This window comes from Mixophyes fleayi, chromosome 8 (genome assembly GCF_038048845.1).
Source record: "Mixophyes fleayi isolate aMixFle1 chromosome 8, aMixFle1.hap1, whole genome shotgun sequence".
NCBI classification, from domain to species: Eukaryota; Metazoa; Chordata; class Amphibia; order Anura; family Limnodynastidae; genus Mixophyes; species Mixophyes fleayi.
This window is the reverse complement of record NC_134409.1, coordinates 24,344,417-24,365,459: the sequence shown is the minus strand read 5'-3', so window position 1 is coordinate 24,365,459 and position 21,043 is coordinate 24,344,417. Positions and strand designations below refer to the sequence as shown.

Genomic DNA, 21,043 nt, shown 5'->3' with positions numbered 1-21,043 from the left:
TGTCAAATGATATGTTACAAATCTGGAGAAATTGTCTTCAAGAATACAGCACACTACGGATCACCGAGTGTCAGGATTGATTGCGTACAGTTCGGAAGTACGGTTTTTGTGTGTTGTCATCAGCAATTGGAGGCGAGTTACTTATTGCCGATGACACTTTTCTATTTTCCGAGGGTACTTGGGCCGCCTGTGAGCTAGAAGATTCTCGGGAAACTTTCTTGTAGGTGCTTTGTAAAACGACAGGAATAGAGGTGGTGGTCTGTATGGAACGGTTTGTGACCTTCTTAGCATCCTCTATGGATTTTTTGTACTTGAGGTGTAACTTTTCTAAGTCCTCTCTGTCTTTCTCACTCTCCTGCAGAAGTTTGGCCAGCTGGGTGTTCTTGTTTGACAGATCTTGAATTTTGTGTTCCATGCCCTCAAGCTGAATCTGGAGTTCGGCTTTCTGCTTCTGTGTCTGAACAATGACTGGTACCATTTCTCGGAGTTTCACAGAGAGAAGTTGGTTTTCCTCCTTTAGATGAGAACAATGGTCCTCCTGCTCATTCAGCTCCTTGATGATATCCTTGGTCATTTTACCTTTGAATTTTGGGTTCCCCTCCAGACCCAAGTCTATCCGGAGTTTCTTCACTGTTCTATGCAGCGCTTTGTTTTCATTGGTTACCTCTTTCAGCTTGGCTTTCAGGTCCTGGATCTGGCTACGGGATGCGACTTCCAGGCATTTCAGTTTGTCCCTGGATGATTCTTCTCTGCGGAGGGCGTCCTCTCTTTCCTTCTGGCACCTCTGCACAAAGCGACTTACTTCATACGAGGACATGTAGGACGTTACCAGGGGATACCTGGGAGGATCAAGTAGTCTCACCTCAGAGGAGGATCTATAAGAGGAATCACATAGTCATTGATCAGAGGGACTTTAGCAACATGGACACATACAATTTCACAGCTGAAAAATATGTTGTTTACCAATTCAATTCAGTGCTTAGTGCGAGACTGGGGAAGTATAGTAAGTATTCAGAACAGCCTTATGTTTGTCCCATTCATTTTTGAATTCTGCAACTTTAGGAGTCCATACAACCTGCCGTTTCATGGCTCTATCATCATTTTAGTGAGGAAGTATTCCTTGGATCATCATCAACATATATTTATATAGCACCAGAAAATTCCATAGCGCCTTACAATTGGTTACCTTTTAATCTCCCGCCCTCCAATTTCACACTATGGGGACAATTAATCAAGGGGCAGAAAGACGGAGATAGGGCTTTTTTTGCTCTGATTTGTAATCACATGAGGGAGCCTATTTATCAAGTATCTGGCCCAATTCTACCCACTTCACACTGGCTGGACACCCAGGTGTGCCTTGCTATGCCAAGGAAGCCTACCCAGTACCTTCTAGGGTTTGTATAGTCACTCAGGCAAATGCAATTAGAAAAGAACAACAGTACATTTATCGTAATAAAAACAACACTATAATATTATATACAAATGGTAAATAAATACCAGGCAGGTTTACCGCATCATCTGTCCCTTACCCTACTAGCTTAAGGAGTTACAGTCACCTGGTTGTCCTGAATGGACGACCCATGGATCTGCAGATGTATTCCACTGGTAGAGAACAGCAACTCAAAAAACAGCAACCCTGCAGCTTCCAGCCATCAATTCCCATAATGAATATCATATCTCCCCTGAAGTGACTACTTATATCTAGGGTCAAATTTCCACAGTGTTTTCTCTTCCCTGGGCAACTCCCTGTCTCTCTCTCTCATTATACATTGGTGGGGCTTGGAACAGGGGGTTGGAAGGGGGAGTGAAGAGCTGTGCTTCCACAGAAGCCCCCTGCTGGGTTGCAGACAAAATGTCTGAACTAGTCATGTTGAGATTAATGGATACTAATTGGCCTCCCCATCGCCAAAGATAGGTTAGCAGTCAGCCCCTCTTAAAATTAACCCCTTACACTACTTTGTGATGTCACAGGGGTCTCCAGCTGTTCCTTGCTTCCTGTAGAGAAAGGAGGCGGAGAATGAATGTAGTTACAGCCCCCTCACCTGTATCCTGGAATCTCATCCTTACCCATAACCCACCTGGCTTCACTTTAAGAATAGTGAATAACAGCGTCACTGCAATATCAACAATATGCAATAAACCATATACATATTTACAATGAAGTACAATTTCCCCTTATCCACATGTAATTAGACACCGCAGTTGTACTCTGTTGAGGTGGGGAACAAAAGGAAGGAGTATAAAAAGTACATGCTATAATCCACATTTTGTGAGAAACAAGGGACAGGCTGGTTAATGTGTTATCAAACTAGTTTCGTCACACCACGTATCTCAGGATGGAGTTAAAATAGAGAACTGAAAAATTAATTAGTCAGTTTTTTTTGTGTGTCAGCAGTGATCTCTTTGAAATTAATGGAACTGTCCTATCCCAAAGAAATTATTATTTTATGGGGGTGTGGGGAACAGTAGCTATACTATACATCTATATATGGGCAGCACAGTCGCTTAGTGGTTGGCAATTCTGCCTCACAGCACTGACCATGCCTTTATCTATGAGGAGTTTGTATGTTCTTCCCGTGTTTGCGTGGGTTTCCTCCGGGTGCTCTGGCTACTATCAAATTGCCCTTAGTGTCTCTCTCTCTCTCTCTGTGTGTGTATGTATGTTAGGGAATTTAGACTGTAAGCTTCAATGGGTTGGGACGGACGTGAGTGAATCTGTAGGTATCTAGCCAAATGAAATATGGGGTGTTGGTTAATAATTTGGAAAAATAAAAAAATTAAGATAACCGCATTTTTCTATACTAACCACATGCTCAGGTATCTGTGGATCATATCTGCAATATCTCAGTGGCAATGACTTTGTTGACTATTTTATGTGTAGATGTTATCTTTATGTTTGTACCTTTTGCCCATGATTGATTGTATGGTTTTATCTGTAAAACAAAATAATGTTGTTTTTTTTTGTTTTTTTTTTAAAAATTAACCTAACATCAAGGAAACCTTTATCACTTTGATTTTGTTTTCACTGTGACAGCTGAGTATTGTTCAAAAATGGAGCTGTTTAGTACAGCACCTTTCAAGTTTTACAATATACCATACTGAATATGTCCAAGCTATGTGGAGCATTAAGAGTTACTTATAGCTCTGGAGTACTTATTCTGCTCTTCTGAGCAGGTACAGGTGCCGATTGCATTCTTGGAACAAGAGTCTATTATTCATTGTAAGTGTCACGAACATGCTCCCAGCTTTCATGACTTTGAGGTGTTTGCTGTATGAAGTTACACACAATTCAGCCCGCAGTCTCTCTCTACCTATCACACAGGTTATAGACCTACTGAATCGCCCCAAACAGCGCTCACACCCCCACACACTTCAGGTTTGCCACCACCTATTGAATACGGGCAATAGGATCCCAATATACTGTCTCACACGGCTTCTAGCTACCACAGTCTAACAAGGTTCTCACCAGCAAACAAAGGGTTAAATCTTCACACCTCCAGACTGTTACACAAATGTAAATGCAAGCACACACTAAACTTGTGATTCAAATGCATCAACAAATCACACACCGGCATTCAAACAGTTAACTTGGTTGAGCTATATTCTTCTTAACAGGTTAATGGATTTGTTAGTGTATCAAGGATGCCACATATTAAATTATAGATTTAATATACAAACCTACAGGGCATTCAGGTATAAAGGAAAACAATTAACAAACAACTGATATAACATACACAAGCAAAGCAGTTTAAAATAAAAAGGGTTACATTCAGAGTATAAATTACATGAGTTGTATAATCTGTGCCATTGGAAATTGGCTAGGAAGATGGACAGCTTATCAAAGTGGATTGATTTTCCCAAAAGACTGACAATTTGATGTAACTGGTCTCAGCCTTTTAAAGAATATACTAAAACTAGGTTTCTGCGTTTTTAATTGTGTGTCAGTTAGGAATACCGCAAATCCAGGGTTTGGTTTAAGATTCAGCCAACCAAATGCAAATATTCACTTTATATCCAGATCACAGTTTTTCTGGTGCTGTAAATTAGTTACAGGACAAGATGACAAAATCCATCCTCTCCTCCTGCACCATTTACTATTTATACATTAACCAATAGCGCTTCCGAACATAAGACCTATCAGTAACTGCCCCACACGACTTATCCTAAAAGAGTGATTTCCCCAGAATATACCAATTCAGGGACGCTAGAGACCTTTATATACAGTATGCACTCCTTTCTCTGGGTATTGCTGCCACATGAGCACTGGTGAGACACGGGAGGTATAACGTATAGAGAATCCAGCTACGGTGAGAGCACACTCTGAAGCATTGTTGAGACTCTGTAACAGATTCAGTATTTATATTGCTGGAGTACTTACACTGGAGGGACAGCAGTTGGAGCTGTTCCTACATATGCTATTGTGTTGTCACTCTCTATTATAGTACTCCCGGCAGAGTAGGCAAACCTCCCGTATTCGCCGAAATTCTCGGCATTGAATGGCGGGGGCGGGGTTTAATTGTGTCATTAAGCCCCGCCCCCGCTATGCAATGCCGTGAGTTTCGTAATTTTATAGTGGGGGCGGGGCTATGGTGACCCAACAACGTCATCACGCCACCTCCAACCCCCTTGTCACATGACTTCCAGGGGGGGGGGACATTGAAAAGTTTACATGTATGTGTTTTATATAAAGTTGTTATTCCACAAAGAACTCCCCAGTGTGTGCCTATGGACAGTGTGCAAAAGAAGTGTAATCTGCAACATACATTAAAGGCTCAGTCACACAAAAAGAGAATTAAATGTATTTTCTAACAAAGTGCAAATGTGTAGTAGTCAATAGCAACAGCTCAGTAATTATCTGATTGGATGTTGGGTGACTGCAGTTTACGGTGTCTCTTACTTCTTGTTATATTTGTTATTATCTATTCATCTATCTCTTGGTAGTTCCAAAACAGAAATGTGACCAAAGATATACATAAAGGTTTTCATATAGCTGCATTTAATAGAAACTGTATTTCTTTAAAATATTGCTGGATTGCTATTTTGCCATATTGTTTTATAATGTATTTGTTTAAACAAACAAAGCAAGCCAAATTCAGAGGAATACACATAATACAACACCTCTAACTCTGTAACATTATACACATATGTCAATAAGATCAGTGCTTTTATCAATTTAATGTGGGTCTGAGGGGTGTTCCTAAATTTGTTTTTGGGGCCTCCTGATTGTCAGGTACATTCTATTGAAACCCACCTCGTTTGGGGTAACAAAACACAGACAAAATGACACTTGGGGCTAGATTTACTAAGCTGCGGGTTTGAAAAAGTGGGGATGTTGCCTATAGCAACCAATCAGATTCTAGCTTTCATTTATTTAGTACCTTCTACAAAATGACAGCTAGAATCTGATTGGTTGCTATAGGCAACATCCCCACTTTTTCAAACCCGCAGCTTAGTAAATCTAGCCCTTGGTGTCCCAGAAATATTGTGCACAACTGACCTATGGTGTAATATAAATATACTCTATTTTTTATTTTTTTAATTGCATTTTTTCAGCAGCCGTCTGTCATATTGTCTTGAGTGTTCTTGGCTATTCCTCAATTTGAATCAGGGGAGACAAATAAAAAAAAGAAATAAGCCAAAAAGTTAAAGCACACGTGTCTAGACTCTATAAGTGTTGCTGCATTTGAGATATTTCATTGTCATGCCTACAGATTTTTTTCTATTCAAACATAATGCATTTGCTGCAACCACATCCTGATTAAGACCCCAATGCATGGGGCCCTAAGCAACATACTGGTTTGGCCCCCTCAGTGGCCATTGGGCCATAGTGGATAATCCAGCTCTGACTGCAATATTGCAAATGCTTCCAGTATTTCATAGTGTGGTTTGTAAATCCTACACATTGCAGCTACTAAAAGAAAGACTAATTATATATATATATATATATATATATATATATATATATATATTATATATATACACACATATAAAGCTGAATCTGCAACAGTAATTCACTTATAATGGCTAAGAAGTCACTAGAAAAATAGAAAAACACTCTAATAGATAACTCTCTTTTAAGTAGCAAACATACAAAAATAATTAATTGTAAAAGTTGTGGAACTGTTGCATTAAAACTAAGCAAAGTTTCGTAGCATTACACGTGTGCTCTAGGAGAAGAAAATGCATATGTAGATAGTGTAGAATAGAATTGGTAGAATCATGGCTCTACAGGAGTTGTGGAACTACAATAAACATGATAATCTACTTTACAGTATGTATAAGGTCACCAGCCATTACAACCTGTCATAGCTGTAAATTAATGTACAAATGTTATACTGTCCTGAAAACTCAGGTCGCCTCCAAAATATTTGCTTACCACATTAATCTTGTATATAGTCCTGATTGTATCCAAGCCCATGTTTGTTGGTTATCAGTAATGTCCAGCGTGGGATACCGGTGCTTAAGGACACTGAGCCCTATACAAATCATGACCATGTCTTACCTGCCAGCCGCTGACTTCATATCACAGGAGTCTGCACAAATATTGCACTCAGTCTGCAGGTATTGGAGCGTGATGGCTGAATAATTACACCTGGAGCACTCGGGTAGTGAAACCTCATCCAGACTGATAGCATCACTTACAGCGGCTGTGTAGGGTTACTGTCATTAACTAAGGAGAATCCTGCCTGGTTACAGCGGACACGTTATAGACATCATACTAATTTATACATGGTTACATCCTGATGAGAGACTCTACATCAGCCTACGACTGGACTCTAGTTTCTTACATACACAACCCAATATAGAGAGGTTGGTGATTAATCACTCTGCGTTTAGTGCTGTCAAACAGCATAGATTCATGTGCTGTGTAACAGACACTGTACCGGTATAGTTTACTATGTGTGATACCATAGCAGTCCTTACTGGAAGAAAACCTGTCACCAGGTTCTATGCTGGTATCTTATGCTTATTATATAGTGTGTGTGCCCTTCACACCTGGTAAAGGGGCTGTACCCCCAAAATGTACTGTTTGGAGATCACTATCCTGGACTAAATAAATTGTGCCATAATAATAACTGAGACTTATTTTTACAAGCTAGGCCGGTAAAACACTACCAGGGAAACAGATCGACAACTTTAATAACCATCTGCTTGTTTGCAGATATTTAATTTGCATTATATCTTGGATCCGTGGAGGTGGTCTTACCCTAATCTGCACAAACGCAAAAGAAGAGTGAATGTGGCAGTACAGGCTTTCTACTTAGGTTTCCTTTTAGAGGAAATACAGGATATAGTAGAGATCTGCACACCATGATTAATAACGTAATGAAGAAATTTAACTGCCCATTCTGGGGTATCTTGAGAATGGAAAGCAGCAATAGCCCAAAATGCAAGTTTATAATGGTTATTCGAAGGGTATGATCACTTATCCACACCAGGTATTTTAGCAATTAAATTATGTTTATAGTTAAGACATTTTGTAGATGTTATTTTCACTCTGCTGTTGTGGGTTATATAATGTGTAAATATAGCTGGAAAGTTTGATTTAATGTATTTCAATTTCCATGGTGTAATGTGACAACGGGTAATTTTTTTTTACAGGGTATGATGATTTTCTGTAGGCATTGTAATTTCTGTATTGTGAAGTATTTTTAATATTTTAATCCAAAAATAAAAATATTAACATTACATTTTGAATTTCATGATAATTCCCTGCAGGATTCGTCAATTCACATATAATTATTGGTGGAAATCTATGTAAGTTTAAGCATAACTTATATTGGAGTTTCATATTGTTTCTTGAGAAATAGTTCTTCATACACGTCGAAAAATCAAACTTAAATAATGGAGCAACTTCAATTTCTTTGCTTTAGTATAATTTTTATTACAGGATTATTTTTGTCTAAACAGACAAACCTGTTCTGCAGCTGCTAATGACATCTTATCTTAAGAAAAGAAAAATAGAGCTGTAGGAGAGGAAGCATCCAACACACTAAATGAAACGACAGCACGCACCTGATTTGATCAGTACTGTGGCTATTCGATCAGGAGTTGGCCACCAATGAGTCGGATACCTCCTGCCCTGCAGGTATCCTGCAGAGGTCCCGAGTACAAGTACAAGCAGTGATGATTTATAATGTACTAGATAGTAAAAATCATGATGGGATCCCCTGCACCTTCAAACACAATTTAAAAGTCATAAGTACCACTGAGATCTGTTCTATGTCAAAATAACCCACACCCAAAAAGCCCACACCCCTTTATAGCGATTAAACCTAAGTTCAATACTTTGGCATATTATAACCTTCACAGATTACAGCAGGAGTTATCAGTATTTAATGTAATCCACCTCACTGCATGCCACTGCCCTCTAACATCAGCCGTTATAGGCACCTTGTAGTGTCCATCGATAAATTTACATGCACAAAGTTGGCTGAACATAGGGCAAAACAGACATCCACCTATTCCAAAAGCCTTATCTAAAACACAGCAAGTTCTAATGCTTTCCTGCCAGTTACAACTTTTAAATATTTATGTGATATTATTACTGCAGGTAGTGCTCTTATGTTACATAAAGTAGCTTTCATTTTATATTGAATGGATATTAGAGGCTATTCCATGTGTTTAGCAGATGGGTAACACTACCAGACAAGGTCACTACATACATTACTGTCAAGCACTTCTATCCCAAGTACAAAGATCCACATTCTATTAGTACAATGGTGCCTGGTAGCTTTTATATGGATGGGTATTTGCAACAGAAAACACAAATAGGATTCCTGTCCAAATAGATCAACAAATTGTTAAAGGGGTGATCTTAATCCTGCCCTGTATGTATAGCAAATTGGGAGGGTCCGCAGCTCTGAGACCGCCGTTACCTGAACCAGAGAGCCGTCTGACCAGTATTTGTTCTAGTTTTCCACGTAGCTCTATTGAAGAACTATGGATGGACCCAATGCTCTACCAAAGAACGCCAGGATTTCCAATTTAAGTATTTGTTATATGTGCGGAGCAGGATGGATTAACAATGGGTTGTCATCCTATAATAGAGCACACCTTTCATAATTATACATTATTTTACCATTAATAAACGTTAAATAAGTTTCACGGTCAGAGGACAAACCACTTGTGCAAACAGCCCTGCAGGCTGACTCCAAGTCCTTATCTCCAGTGTTCTTAGAACACAGAACCAAGGACTAGAGGCTTGTAGTGATTTCTCTTAGTATCCTCCAGAGTCTCCTCCACACCAGGAATAATATATCATACAAATAAAAGCCATTCAATAAATAGTTTTACAGAGAGAAAATTAAAAAAACAAGAGGAGGACCCAACACATGAGTAAGGCCCGAGTCTGAGGCTGAGGGTTCAGCATTTACTTCACCAGGCAATGATGGAACCCTGCTGGCACTCGTGTGGACTGAGGAAACTGGCATGGCATCTGGAAAGAAAAATATTAATACTTAAAATACTGATAAAACTAAAAAAGGTACAATTTTGTTTTAAGACAACAGAACTCTTCCACATATCTGCATCGTGGGCATACTATTTTTGTCTCGTGAGAGATAAGAACTAAAATAAAATTGTCGACTCCACCTTAAAAACATCGCCAGAATACGCCCTTTTCTTACTCAACATGCTACCAAAACTCTTATCCATTCTCTCATCATCTCCCGTCTTGACTATTGCAACCTCCTGCTAGCTGGTATTCCTGACACCCATATATCCACACTTCAATCCATCCTAAATGCTGCTGGAAGACTGATCTTCTTCTCTCACCGCTCCACATCTGCTGCACCACTTAGCAAATCCCTATACTGGCAGCCTGTGTCCTCCAGGATCAAATTCAAATTACTCACCCTTACCTACAAAAGCCCAAACACCACCCCGTCACACATCTCAAATCTCGTATCAAAATACTCTCCCTTCCGCCCTCTTAGATCTACCTCTGACCTGCGCCTTGTCTCGTCTCTGGTAACCACCTCTCACTCCCGCCTACAAGACTTCTCCCGTGCTGCTCCCCACTTATGGAATTCCCTACCACGCTGAATCAGACTTTCCCACAGCCTGCAAATCTTTAGATGCTCTTTGAAAACCCATCTCTTTTTTAGAGGTCACCTTATCCCTGATAAACACTATTCACTCTAATACACCCTCACAACTGTCCCAATCTCCACTCTGAACCACATTTGCACCTTGTTTCAGCTGTGCCCTCTTCCACTTAGAATGTAAGCTCTCTAATGAGCAGGGTCCTTCACACCCTTTGTTTTCATGTCTGCATTTATTTGGTCTACCTTGTATGTCCCTGTTTTATGTATGACCTGTTTTCCCTACTGTACGCCATTGCAGAGCACTGTGGCACCTTACAAATCTAAAATAATAATAATAAAAATAATAATAATACCCATAGACCGACATGTTTTTTTTTTGTTTGCCAGGAGCGGGAATGCTAGCAGAAGATTTTGGAGGTGCAATCCTTAATGCCAGTACTTAGGTGATGAAATTAAAGGGGCTAAAGAGGGATGTGTGAGGGATAATTTATTTAGGATAAAAGTGTTTTTGGTGCAGTGTCTTTTTTTTCTTTAGAACATTTTTTTCAAGGTGCACTGGTGGCCCCTTAAGTGTCAGCATGCCTAGGCACCCATGGGTATATTGGAGCTTGTAGTACTACAAGTGCCAGCGTGCCTAGGCACCCATGGGTATATTGGAGCTTGTAGTACTACACTTCAATATAAATAACTAACTCACACCATCCACCGAGTGGTGTGGTATTAGCCCTTTGAGCACAGGCTAGTTTGTCCTGGGGAAGGTCTGCATTTTTTGTGGGCCTGATCCCCCTAGGTAATTTAGCCCTGTACTGACTGGCCAATTGCTGGCTGGCACTACTGCGAGGAGACCCCATGCTGAAATTTTCCCAGCCCTGTCTGGTATAACCTAATGCTGGTATTTTTTTCTTTGGGGTGGGGGGGGGGGGGGGGCACACTTTTTTGCTGGCGTATCTCCACCTGCATTCACCATTACTGTATTCAGGCTACTCACTGGCGTAGAGATGGGCAGCAGGCAGATTTACCATTTACTGTGCATACGCACATGGTAAATCACATTTTGCGCTTACAGGTTGTAATCCTTCCAACCCTGCATCAGCCCCATAGTGAGCATTGCATCTAACATACAGTACGGGAAGGCTATTTTTTGTATAGTTGATAATACTAAAAAATGTAATATTTGCAGAGACATTTTTTTTTTACAAATACAGGACTGTACCTGGAAATTGGGAACAATGGGCAGCTGTGGACAATAGTTTTACCTCCTGTCAGTGACTCTGTAGTACCCCCTTTGTTGTATTAATAATAGCCTTGGTGTGCGGAATATTGTTAACTTCTGGTTGATCAAAGAAGTATTGCTAAAAAAGATAAAAAACATTTTAAAAATACACATTATTACAAATTACTAAACAGTACGCACACTGTATAGCCACATCCTTTTATTGTATTAATCATGTGCTCTGGATGCATGAAACCATATGGAAAATAGGAATTAAAATATTATCGATTACCATCACGCTATTCATATCTTCACAATGACAGTACAGAGCAGAGTGACACACGGGGCACAGCGACGGTACAGAGCAGAGTGACACACGGAGCACAGCGACGGTACGGGGCACAGCGACGGTACAGAGCAGAGTGACACACGGGGCACAGCGACGGTACGGGGCACAGCGACGGTACGGGGCACAGCGACGGTACGGGGCACAGCGACAATACAGGGCACAGCGACAATACAGGGCATAAAGACACACGGGGCACAGCGACGGTACGGGGCACAGCGACGGTACAGAGCACAGCGACGGTACAGGGCACAGCGACGGTACGGGGCACAGCGACAATACAGGGCATAAAGACACATGGGGCACAGCGACACACTGGGCACAGTACAATCACATCTTTATATTTGAATTGACAGATCTTTCTGGAGCAATCGATTTTCGAGCAATCGAACATTTGTGAACACATTAGAATTGAACGATATAGTGAAGTCTGTTGACTTACCCTGCAACCAACCGCTAGCAGTACATGAAGAAGCATGATGGCCACTAGGGTGGAAATGGCGACTTTCCTGTTATCCTCCCGTACAGCTGGCCAAAACGTCAGCATGAGAACAGCTCCAGACAGACACATGGCTACGGACATGAGGACCCAGCGGAGAATCTCTGAATGGACAATCCACAAAACCTACACAGAGCAGAGTAGAGATAATGGTTTAGAGCTATTACATATATAAAAAAAAAGTAAAAACTATAAAAATATAATCTCAGACAATACAGAAGTGGGGAATTAGAGTGAAGCACTTGCTCAGGTGCTTAGAGTGGTACATATCCATTTTCAATATTTGTGAGTCTATTTTTAAGCATGTTTTATGCGCATATATTTAAAACCTTTCACATGGCGTTTACTATTTATGTTCCAAAGCCAAGGTGCTCATTACGATTTGAGAAGTATTACACTTTATTGTATTTTTTTTTTTACTTGTGATGAACAACATTTTGATTCCAATTTTTCCATTTGATTGTGAATACTTCCAGCTGCCTAAGACATAAGAAGAGATTATTGGTGCACTGGCACGTTGCAGTCGATGTTTGTCCAGGTAGTAATATAAATACTGAGTATAAATCTCTCTCTCTGTAAGGCTAAGGTTACTGCATATTTTAGATGCTGAACTTCTACCTGGAGCACTTTGCCTGTATAATTAAATAGGGAATGATTACAACAGAAGGTAGAGAACAGGTTATCACTGTCAGGTGTAACATTTAAAGGTCCTGGATTACTCACAGAAGTGGGGATGTAGATGAAGAGGGAGTAGCCATAAACACATACAATCTCCAGGAAAGAATAGGACACCATGCTCATTACTTTGCTGTGTCTCCATGACAAGAAGCCCCATAGAGCCAGTGGCACCAGCCAGGTATAGGCATAGATGGCAGTGGCAGCAATGGACACTAAAAAACAAAGATCATTGTTGAAGTGGTGAAACAAATGAGCTTTGTGACCCACATTAGGTCAATCCTCGAACCTATTCCAAGCTCTAGAACCAACCTTAAGCCAAGCATTACATCTACCCCAAGCTTTAACCCAATACCAGACCCTAGACCTAATGTTAGACCAAGAGCCCAGACCCTGCTCCAAGACCAACGTGTAATCCTAGATCAGGATCTAAAAGTATCCCAGGCATATAAAAAAAAGCTCAGACAAAGTATATTTCTACCAGTGTAGAAATATACTTTTTGTTTTGATGTACCACTATCTGATTTTGGGATGAAGTTGCAAACTGCCCCTCATATTTGCAAAGGGGTCCACTTCAGGCAAGGGAGCTAGGCAGTAAGTGTTCCCAACATTTACCATGAAATACCAGCCTTCCACATCAGTGGTCAAAGCGGCGCTGTGAACAATAGGAATGGAATTGTATAGTTTTACATTGAAGGCAGTAGGAGAGGTGCCGGTATGGCATACAACTGTGTGCCAGCTCACTTCCACCACTGTTTCACACAGATAAGAGACATTTTGATTGAGCAGACTTAATCATACCCTTTGTGACCTCTAGAAAGGATGTAAATGTTACGGCCCTATATGTAATCTCTTCCTAATAAATAAATAAATAAGACATATGGTTATATGTAGAAATTTTTTATGTACAAACCATGGGAACAATATATATGGAAGCATTTATCCCTTATGTAAATTACACGGCTGTTACAGGACTCTCAGAATTTCTGTATTAGCATAAATAACGAGGCACCCTATACCCCAGTATCATTATCCTTATCCTAAGGCTTGTCTGTGCAACCAAGATGAATTTAATTACCCCTAAAGACTAGATTAATAAACAAAAAGTATGTTCATTTATATCTGGTGCTAAACGATGTTTACCCCTCATGGACTTACTATCCCTGGCGTGCCTGATTTAGTACTGTATGGGCACTGAAAAGGGTTCATTATAAATGGTACAAATAAAAAGAAGCTTTTCAGCCATATCTTAAAAGGCAAATTACCTTAATTACGAAGCGCACAGTTTGCGCACAACTAAACACTCTGGTATAATACAAGTGAACCTACATGGTCTGCCCAATATATTTTTAAAAAAATGCAGATGCATCAGGAATCAGAGGAAAAACAAAAATAAAAAAAGATGGTACATACAAAATAACAATAACTAGGATCACAACAGAGCTCCACAGCAAATAGGATAAAAACAAAATGATCAAACAGGAGAACAGCAAATGAAAATAACATTCTAGTTGGCGCCAGGTTGGACTCGATTCCCGGAATGATCAGAGTTTCTTGAAACAAAAATTAAATCACTATATGAGTAAATTTACATGAATCCTGTATACAACATAACTAACACCTGGATAGGCCTGTCAGTAAACAGATATGTTTATTTAAGGGTAGGTCTGAAGGGAATGTGGTGTCTCCCACATAGAACCCTCTGCTACATCTGAGAAAATACCCTCATACTGTATAAGATACTAAATCACTGAAGACCTCTGTGATCCTATAAAGCACAAAGCTGCAGGGTGAGCATTTCTCGAAATTATGAGATGTGTGATTACTAAAGTATGACCGTTATAGTTCTGAAACAGAGCTGCAGTGTGTTCATTCCTTTTGTATGTGACAGGTTGCACACTAAACCTTAAATTGGGGCAGAGACAGGTAAATGAGCGGTTATTAGATCTCTGGGGTAGGGTAGTTTAATCTCTGGCTGCAGTAATCAAGATGGAAGAGTAAAAAAACAAAGCATAAGAGTTATAGGAAACACAGTGTGCGGAAAAGCAAGCAATATATTGTTGTCTCGGTTCTCCCTACTCACCCAAAGATAAGGATATACTTTATTCTGCAATCGGTTACACTACTAATGTATTACTATAGACTTGACTATATTATTATTGTTTGTTTATATAACGCTACCATGTAACGCAGCGCTGTACAGAGAATAAATTGTCATTCACATCAGTTTCATTGGAGCTTACAGTCTTATTTCCCCACAAAACACGGACACACACATACTAAGGTCCATTTTAGTCAGCAGCCAACAAGTTTGTTTTTGGACTATGTGAGAAAACCAGAGCATCCAGGGGAAACTCATGCAAACACGGAGAGAACATACAATTGAACATGACATGTATTATACATTGTACATGGGTGATGTAAACACAGAAAGCTGTTGTTGGGGTTTTTTACGTTTTACAAAAGCTGTAATATAAAGTATGAATATTGCATTTTACTTCCTTGTTGTCTGTTAACAATGTATCACTCACCTTTTCTAAACTCAGGCACATAATGGTATTGTGGCTCACCGTTGTGAAGGAGGAAGTTAGATAGATTCCCACTGATGCTGATGGTGAAAATCAGTGTGGCACAAATCCAGATAGGACCTTGCAAAGAAAGTTGTATTATATACAATCATAATCATAGTGTCTCTGGTAAAAGGTTAATGGGGCAGATTAACATATAAAATAAAAAGACCACTACTTGAAACTCAGCCAAACGATCTTTTAAAAACCATTAATAATTAATTAACTAGCTTAAAAAGAAAGACATAAGATAAATGGTATTTTCTGAGAGTATGGTCTTAAAGGGAATGTCCATCTGCTAATCAACACTACAGAGTAGCAGTAATGGGGGAGTTCCTATAATGAAACACCCACCGTTATTTGAACGCCTGGAAGGTCAGAGGTACCATGAGAAATTCAAAATGTATTAACGGAAGGTGTGTAAGTAGAAGGAGCACCTGATTGGATGACTGCAGAACCTATCCAATCAAGTGTCTCCTTTACTCACACACATGTATATCACTTAGCACCAAAGACTGTCAGTCCTGCAGTGACAGTCTTAGAGGGAGCATTACTTAAAAAGAGTAAGTTGTGCAACTTGACTTCTCCTATAACAGCTTACAACTTAATGGAAAGTGCAAGGGCTGCACCACTCACTAATTCTCCACAGTGCACTGGTGACAGGGGACAAATAGGGAACAAAGACCAGCAAACTAAAGCAATGGATTGTGGCAATTATATGAATTTAAAACTCACCATAAAGATCTGGATTGCTTCTCACGTACAACCTTACAAAGTTTCTTCCAGGTATTGGTAAAACAGAGCCTTTTATTCTATCCAGAACCTGTTTTAATACATTAGATTGGGTAATCAGAAGTGTTCACCACTTGAAAATGGCTACGGAACAGGAGTATGATCGGAATAATCAGTAAGAAGACACAATGGGGTAGATTTACTAAACCTTATAAAAAGGAAAAGTGGAAGTGTAAATAAAGTAATTATATTTTTATATAAAAAAAAAATATTCTGAATTTCTTGAAATTTTCAGGAATTTTTGTGTGACTTATTTTCAACAGTATAAATATTCACATATCTTCTAAACGTGTGCACCGTTTTTGAATACATGTTTTTTTCTTTTTCTCTATGTAGACTTTTGTCAGGTCCTGGACATTTCCACTTACCTGGTACGTGTCAACATCAAAGAATGTCTGATAATATTCAAATGTCCAGAAGGGGGCAGTCTTCTTCGGTCCAGCAAGCAGCTGCAAAACAGAAACACAAATCCTGTACTTAAACACAGCTGCCTTTAAACAGATGCCAGTAATAACAATTACAGAAAATAATTCCAATACATTCATAAAACTTGATATGTTGGACATTTGCTAATTAGACGGGTGTATGCTAAATGTTTCTGTTATCTATGGCAGGCAGAGGAGAGGCTGAAGGCAGTGACCTTCAATGGTACAGACAGGAAGTTTGCTGTGTGCAAGAAGAAATCTCCCTCCGTGATCATAACTTCATCTCAAATATCTTCCATTCTGTTAAGCGTCTAAATCTTTTACCGCTATCTCTGACACTGTTATTAGTACTCTTTAAAATAAGTCAACTTTTATTTAAGGTTTGGTGGGCCCTTAAGCCAACCGCATGATACGTTCTGTGGTAGACACTATGCCAGTGTGGGCTAACCTGTGACACTCCAGGTGTTGTGAAACTACAAGTCCCAGTGTACCCTTCCAGCAATAAGTTGCTATATATTGGCAAAGCATGCTGGGACTTGTAGTTTCCCAACACCTGGAGTGTCACAGGTTAGTCAACACTGCACTATGCAATATCTGGAATAAATAAACAGAATATGGAATCTATACTCAACTACCATGTTATTGTATTAAATCAACCTTTTGGCCTCGCATTGAGACTTCACCAAGAACGCAATACATGCAGGAGTGTCAGTCTCACAGTACAAAGTGATAATGCTGGTAGATATTTAGGACATTTTGTGCAAGATAATAAAGTGAAGTAAAATTCTATTTTTAGTGTCATTTTATTAAGAAAAAAACCCCCAATAAATATCTAAGATTTGTTTATAGGTTTTAGTCTGACATTTGATGCAAACATTTCCATATTCCTGTAACTGAAAATTTACATTCCAGTGCATCTTCTACAAAGAAACAATTTGTGTAATTACTGAGCAAATAAACAATTGTAGTAATAGGGAGAGGAGTTTAACAGCTCATTCAATAACGCCCACATAAGACCTGTTCTACAGAACAAATCAGTTTGGTCTCCCGGTCAAACCGATAGTTGGGACTGGCAGCGGCTGGACACACCATTCATAGTATGTCAATCTGACTATATTTTAGATCCACTACTGAAATCGCTAATAGGGCTATATAAGCAGACCCTTAGAGACAGAACTGTGGGTTTTATGGATACCGAATATCCAATATAGGGACCACTTATAGGATTTTGGGATAATATTGTTGAACAATAGTGCAGCTAATCTCATTAGTAGAGTGCCCAAACTGCACTATATAGCTCAGTGTTGCCTAACCTTTGACATTCCAGGTGTTGTGAAACTACAAGTCCCAGCATGCTTTGCCAATATATATAGTAGCTCATTGCTGGAAGGGTATGCTGGGACTTGTAGTTTCACAAGGCACAACTAGCTGCAACCTCATATCTAAATTCCTAAGCTAATTTTGGTCCTTTTGGAAGATGGATATAAATAACATAATTATAATTAGGTACAATAAGATATAACACAGTTATAGGTCTCTATTAAATATATGGGTCCATACCAAACAGGTTTTTTTCTGTGATTACAGTGATGAAGAAATAATAATACACAGAATGTGATTATACTATATTATATACAACTATTTGCAACCTGTATTAAGCCCTTAGGCCACTTTGATTTATGAATAATCTATGATTAATAAGGCTATATTTTATTCTATCTTGCTACATAAATTTCAATACAGAGGCATTCAAATAGGATTAACTGTGGTTTTTCCAGTACTAATATACATATAGAGATAGAATATAATTTAGATTTATAATAGATATATATATATATATATATATATATATATATATCTATCTCTCAATTGCTGACATTGCTAAAATATGAGGACAGTCCACCGCTTTGTGTGGAATTACACTGTTTTCTTTGGTCTCCCAGTCAGTATAGGGGGTAGTAGACGCAGAGAAAGCTGTATAACAACAATGAAACTCTATCCATTTTTTCATGTAGGGTGAAGAACACTAAAGGTTAGCTGTAATATACACTGTAGGGATGGGATACTTTCTTTGACTAGTATTTTATTAGTTTGAAAATTTTACAAACAGACTGGATAATATCATAGAGAGCATGGCAGTGAATAAAAACATAAGCAAGCAAAACATTCTAGATTCCCCATCTAGAGATCAGAGAACCTGGGAAACACATCTGATGGTATGCGGTGCAGTCTTTCACAGAAATATGATTGCATGAACTGAGCAACTTCTGGATCATTTTCAGATTATCCAGAGTGGTTATAACAATCAAGGAAAAGAAGACTATGACAATTCAGTATTCTTTGTGATATACAAGTGGGAGGGGGATCTCAGTTTTAGGTTAAATTAGCCGTTATTTTTCCAAATAATAGTCGCCATAAACTTCTAAGATATGCTGCCCTAAAGTACAAATTCTGTATCAAAATATGCCTGTCAAACATGTGACAATTGTCAACCTCGTGACTGCATCTGAAACAAATACCTGTAGCGCACATTCTACATAAACAGCTAAAGGTATTAATCCCAAAATCCTAAGTAAATAGACTGAAATCCCACTGCCGATATTCTCTAGCTTGGCACTGTGAAATATAATATTGGGCAGCGCGGTGGCTTAGTGGTTAGCACTTCTGCATCACAGCTGCGGTCATGAGTTCAATTCCCGACCATGGCCTTATCTGTGTGGAGTTTGTATGTTCTCCTCGTGTTTGCGTGGGTTTCCTCCGTGTACTCCGGTTTCTCCCACAATCCAAAAACATACTAGTTATCTGGCTGCTATCAAATTGACCCTAATCTCTCTCTCTCACTGTGTATATCTTAGGGAATTTAGACTGTAAGCTCCAATGGGGCAGGGACTGATGCGCGTGAGGTCTCTGTACAGCACTCAGGAATCAGTGGCGCTATATAAATAGCTGCTGATGATGATGATATAACTGTATACTGCCCCTGAACAATCTTTAAGGTTCTACTTTTCAGGGTGTTTTTTGGGACTCACCCCGGTTTTATCCGAATCTTCATTTCCTAGCAACTCTTCTTCTTCATCTCCAGATCTGCGCCCTCGTTGGCTGTCACCAGTGTCTTCAGTATCACCGATGCTCACAGTAGTGGCATCAGGGTTGGCAGCTAATAGATTAGCGGCATCATCAAACTCTATAAAAACAGCACAAGCACAACTTGAGTACCTTTGTGAAAACCCGAGTTAAAGTAAAAACAAAATATCCATGTAACCAAGTAATAATTAGCTTAATAGTTCAATTTTATGGTTAAAAATATGTAACATTTAAGTTACATAGTAGAACCTATTTGTTTGGTAAATGCAGAGTTGCATATTTGGATATAAGCACTGTTCTATGTAAGTGGATTCATTACCATCATAAACACAACATATTGGCACAATGGTACCTCCTAGCAAAAGTTATCCAATACTTACCTGTAATTAATAAATAAAATTCCAATTTTAATATTTACCTTGAAACGTAAGGTCATCTCTGGTCGCCATTCCTTCACTTTGTTAGTGTCACTTTGATCCTGCAAACATCATGCCAAATATAGAACAAACACAGTTACAATTAAAAGGCATGCCAATAGCTTCTTCTAGCACATAAAAACACGTGGCCATAATTTTGGATTACTGGTCTGATTATACGTGTTCCTTTCAGGGTAACCTCACCCTTTCAAGAACCTGCTGTGAACCTATATATTGATTAAGCAACTACTATTTCTGTATTGCTCTGATTATATGCCAACATTTTGTCTATTTTTAAAAAAAATATGACTAATACATTTAAATGGATCTGTATTTGTTTATTCATTTTGAAAACCGGTGCACAGAAATCTGTGCCAAAGATGATGTTGCACACTGATCCTATCATTTAACACATACAGTGTGGAAAATTAAAGCAAATGTCTGATGTGCTGCTATGGGTGATATCACATTTTTTGCAGAGTTATATGTGCACCAGTTTTACTATATGTCCACCAAATACATTATTTTATTAACCGAATATGTATTTTCCTATGCATTCTAGATGGCTGTCGCTGTTTGCAAACTAGTACACATGAAGTTTTATAATATATCAATGCAGTCTTGAATGTCTAGATATTTAATGATAACTAAAATTAATAATAACAACTACAGATAACTTATACTAGTGAATTATTCCCCATTAATCAGTATTTAATGCATGGCATAATGAGAATGTTAGAATGAAATAAGACAAGGTGCAAAAATATCAAGTCATGCAGCATATAAATAGTGCATGTCCTCTTCCCAGTAACAAGCCCTCCCTAGCTATGTGACAGTACATAGAACATGCAAACATATCAGCCACACAAATCATGCAAGTCACTTACAGCTCCAGATCACGTGACGGTGAGGTTGTTGCCGGAAGTCTGGCAACAGCTACGGTCAGGTGATAGCCGTGAGCCAATCGCAGCGCTGCA

General features: G+C 39.1%; 1 protein-coding gene and 1 long non-coding RNA gene across 3 annotated transcripts in view; one reads left to right on the top strand and one right to left on the bottom strand.

Annotated features, from left to right (window-relative positions):
• LOC142099055 (uncharacterized) overlaps window positions 1–17,355 on the top strand; it is a 24,451-nt gene extending 7,096 nt beyond the window's left edge. The window contains exon 2 of the long non-coding RNA XR_012678466.1: window positions 16,478–17,355. This is a non-coding gene — a long non-coding RNA (uncharacterized LOC142099055). The remainder of the gene's footprint in view (window positions 1–16,477) is intronic.
• Window positions 7,861–21,043, bottom strand: YIPF1 (Yip1 domain family member 1). 2 transcript variants are annotated; one of them, XM_075182135.1, is made up of 10 exons: window positions 20,954–21,043; window positions 20,069–20,128; window positions 19,596–19,750; window positions 16,510–16,590; window positions 16,085–16,172; window positions 15,314–15,430; window positions 12,831–12,997; window positions 12,051–12,233; window positions 11,263–11,401; window positions 7,861–9,439 (listed from the first exon to the last, which is right to left on the bottom strand). In XM_075182135.1, exons 2-9 carry the CDS (start codon window positions 20,097–20,099, stop codon window positions 11,312–11,314), a joined length of 912 nt encoding a protein of 303 aa, XP_075038236.1. In that variant the 5' UTR covers window positions 20,100–20,128; window positions 20,954–21,043; the 3' UTR covers window positions 7,861–9,439; window positions 11,263–11,311. The 2 variants fall into 2 exon arrangements, with proteins under 2 accessions (XP_075038236.1, XP_075038235.1); XM_075182134.1 differs by having other exon boundaries at window positions 11,306–11,401; window positions 20,954–21,042.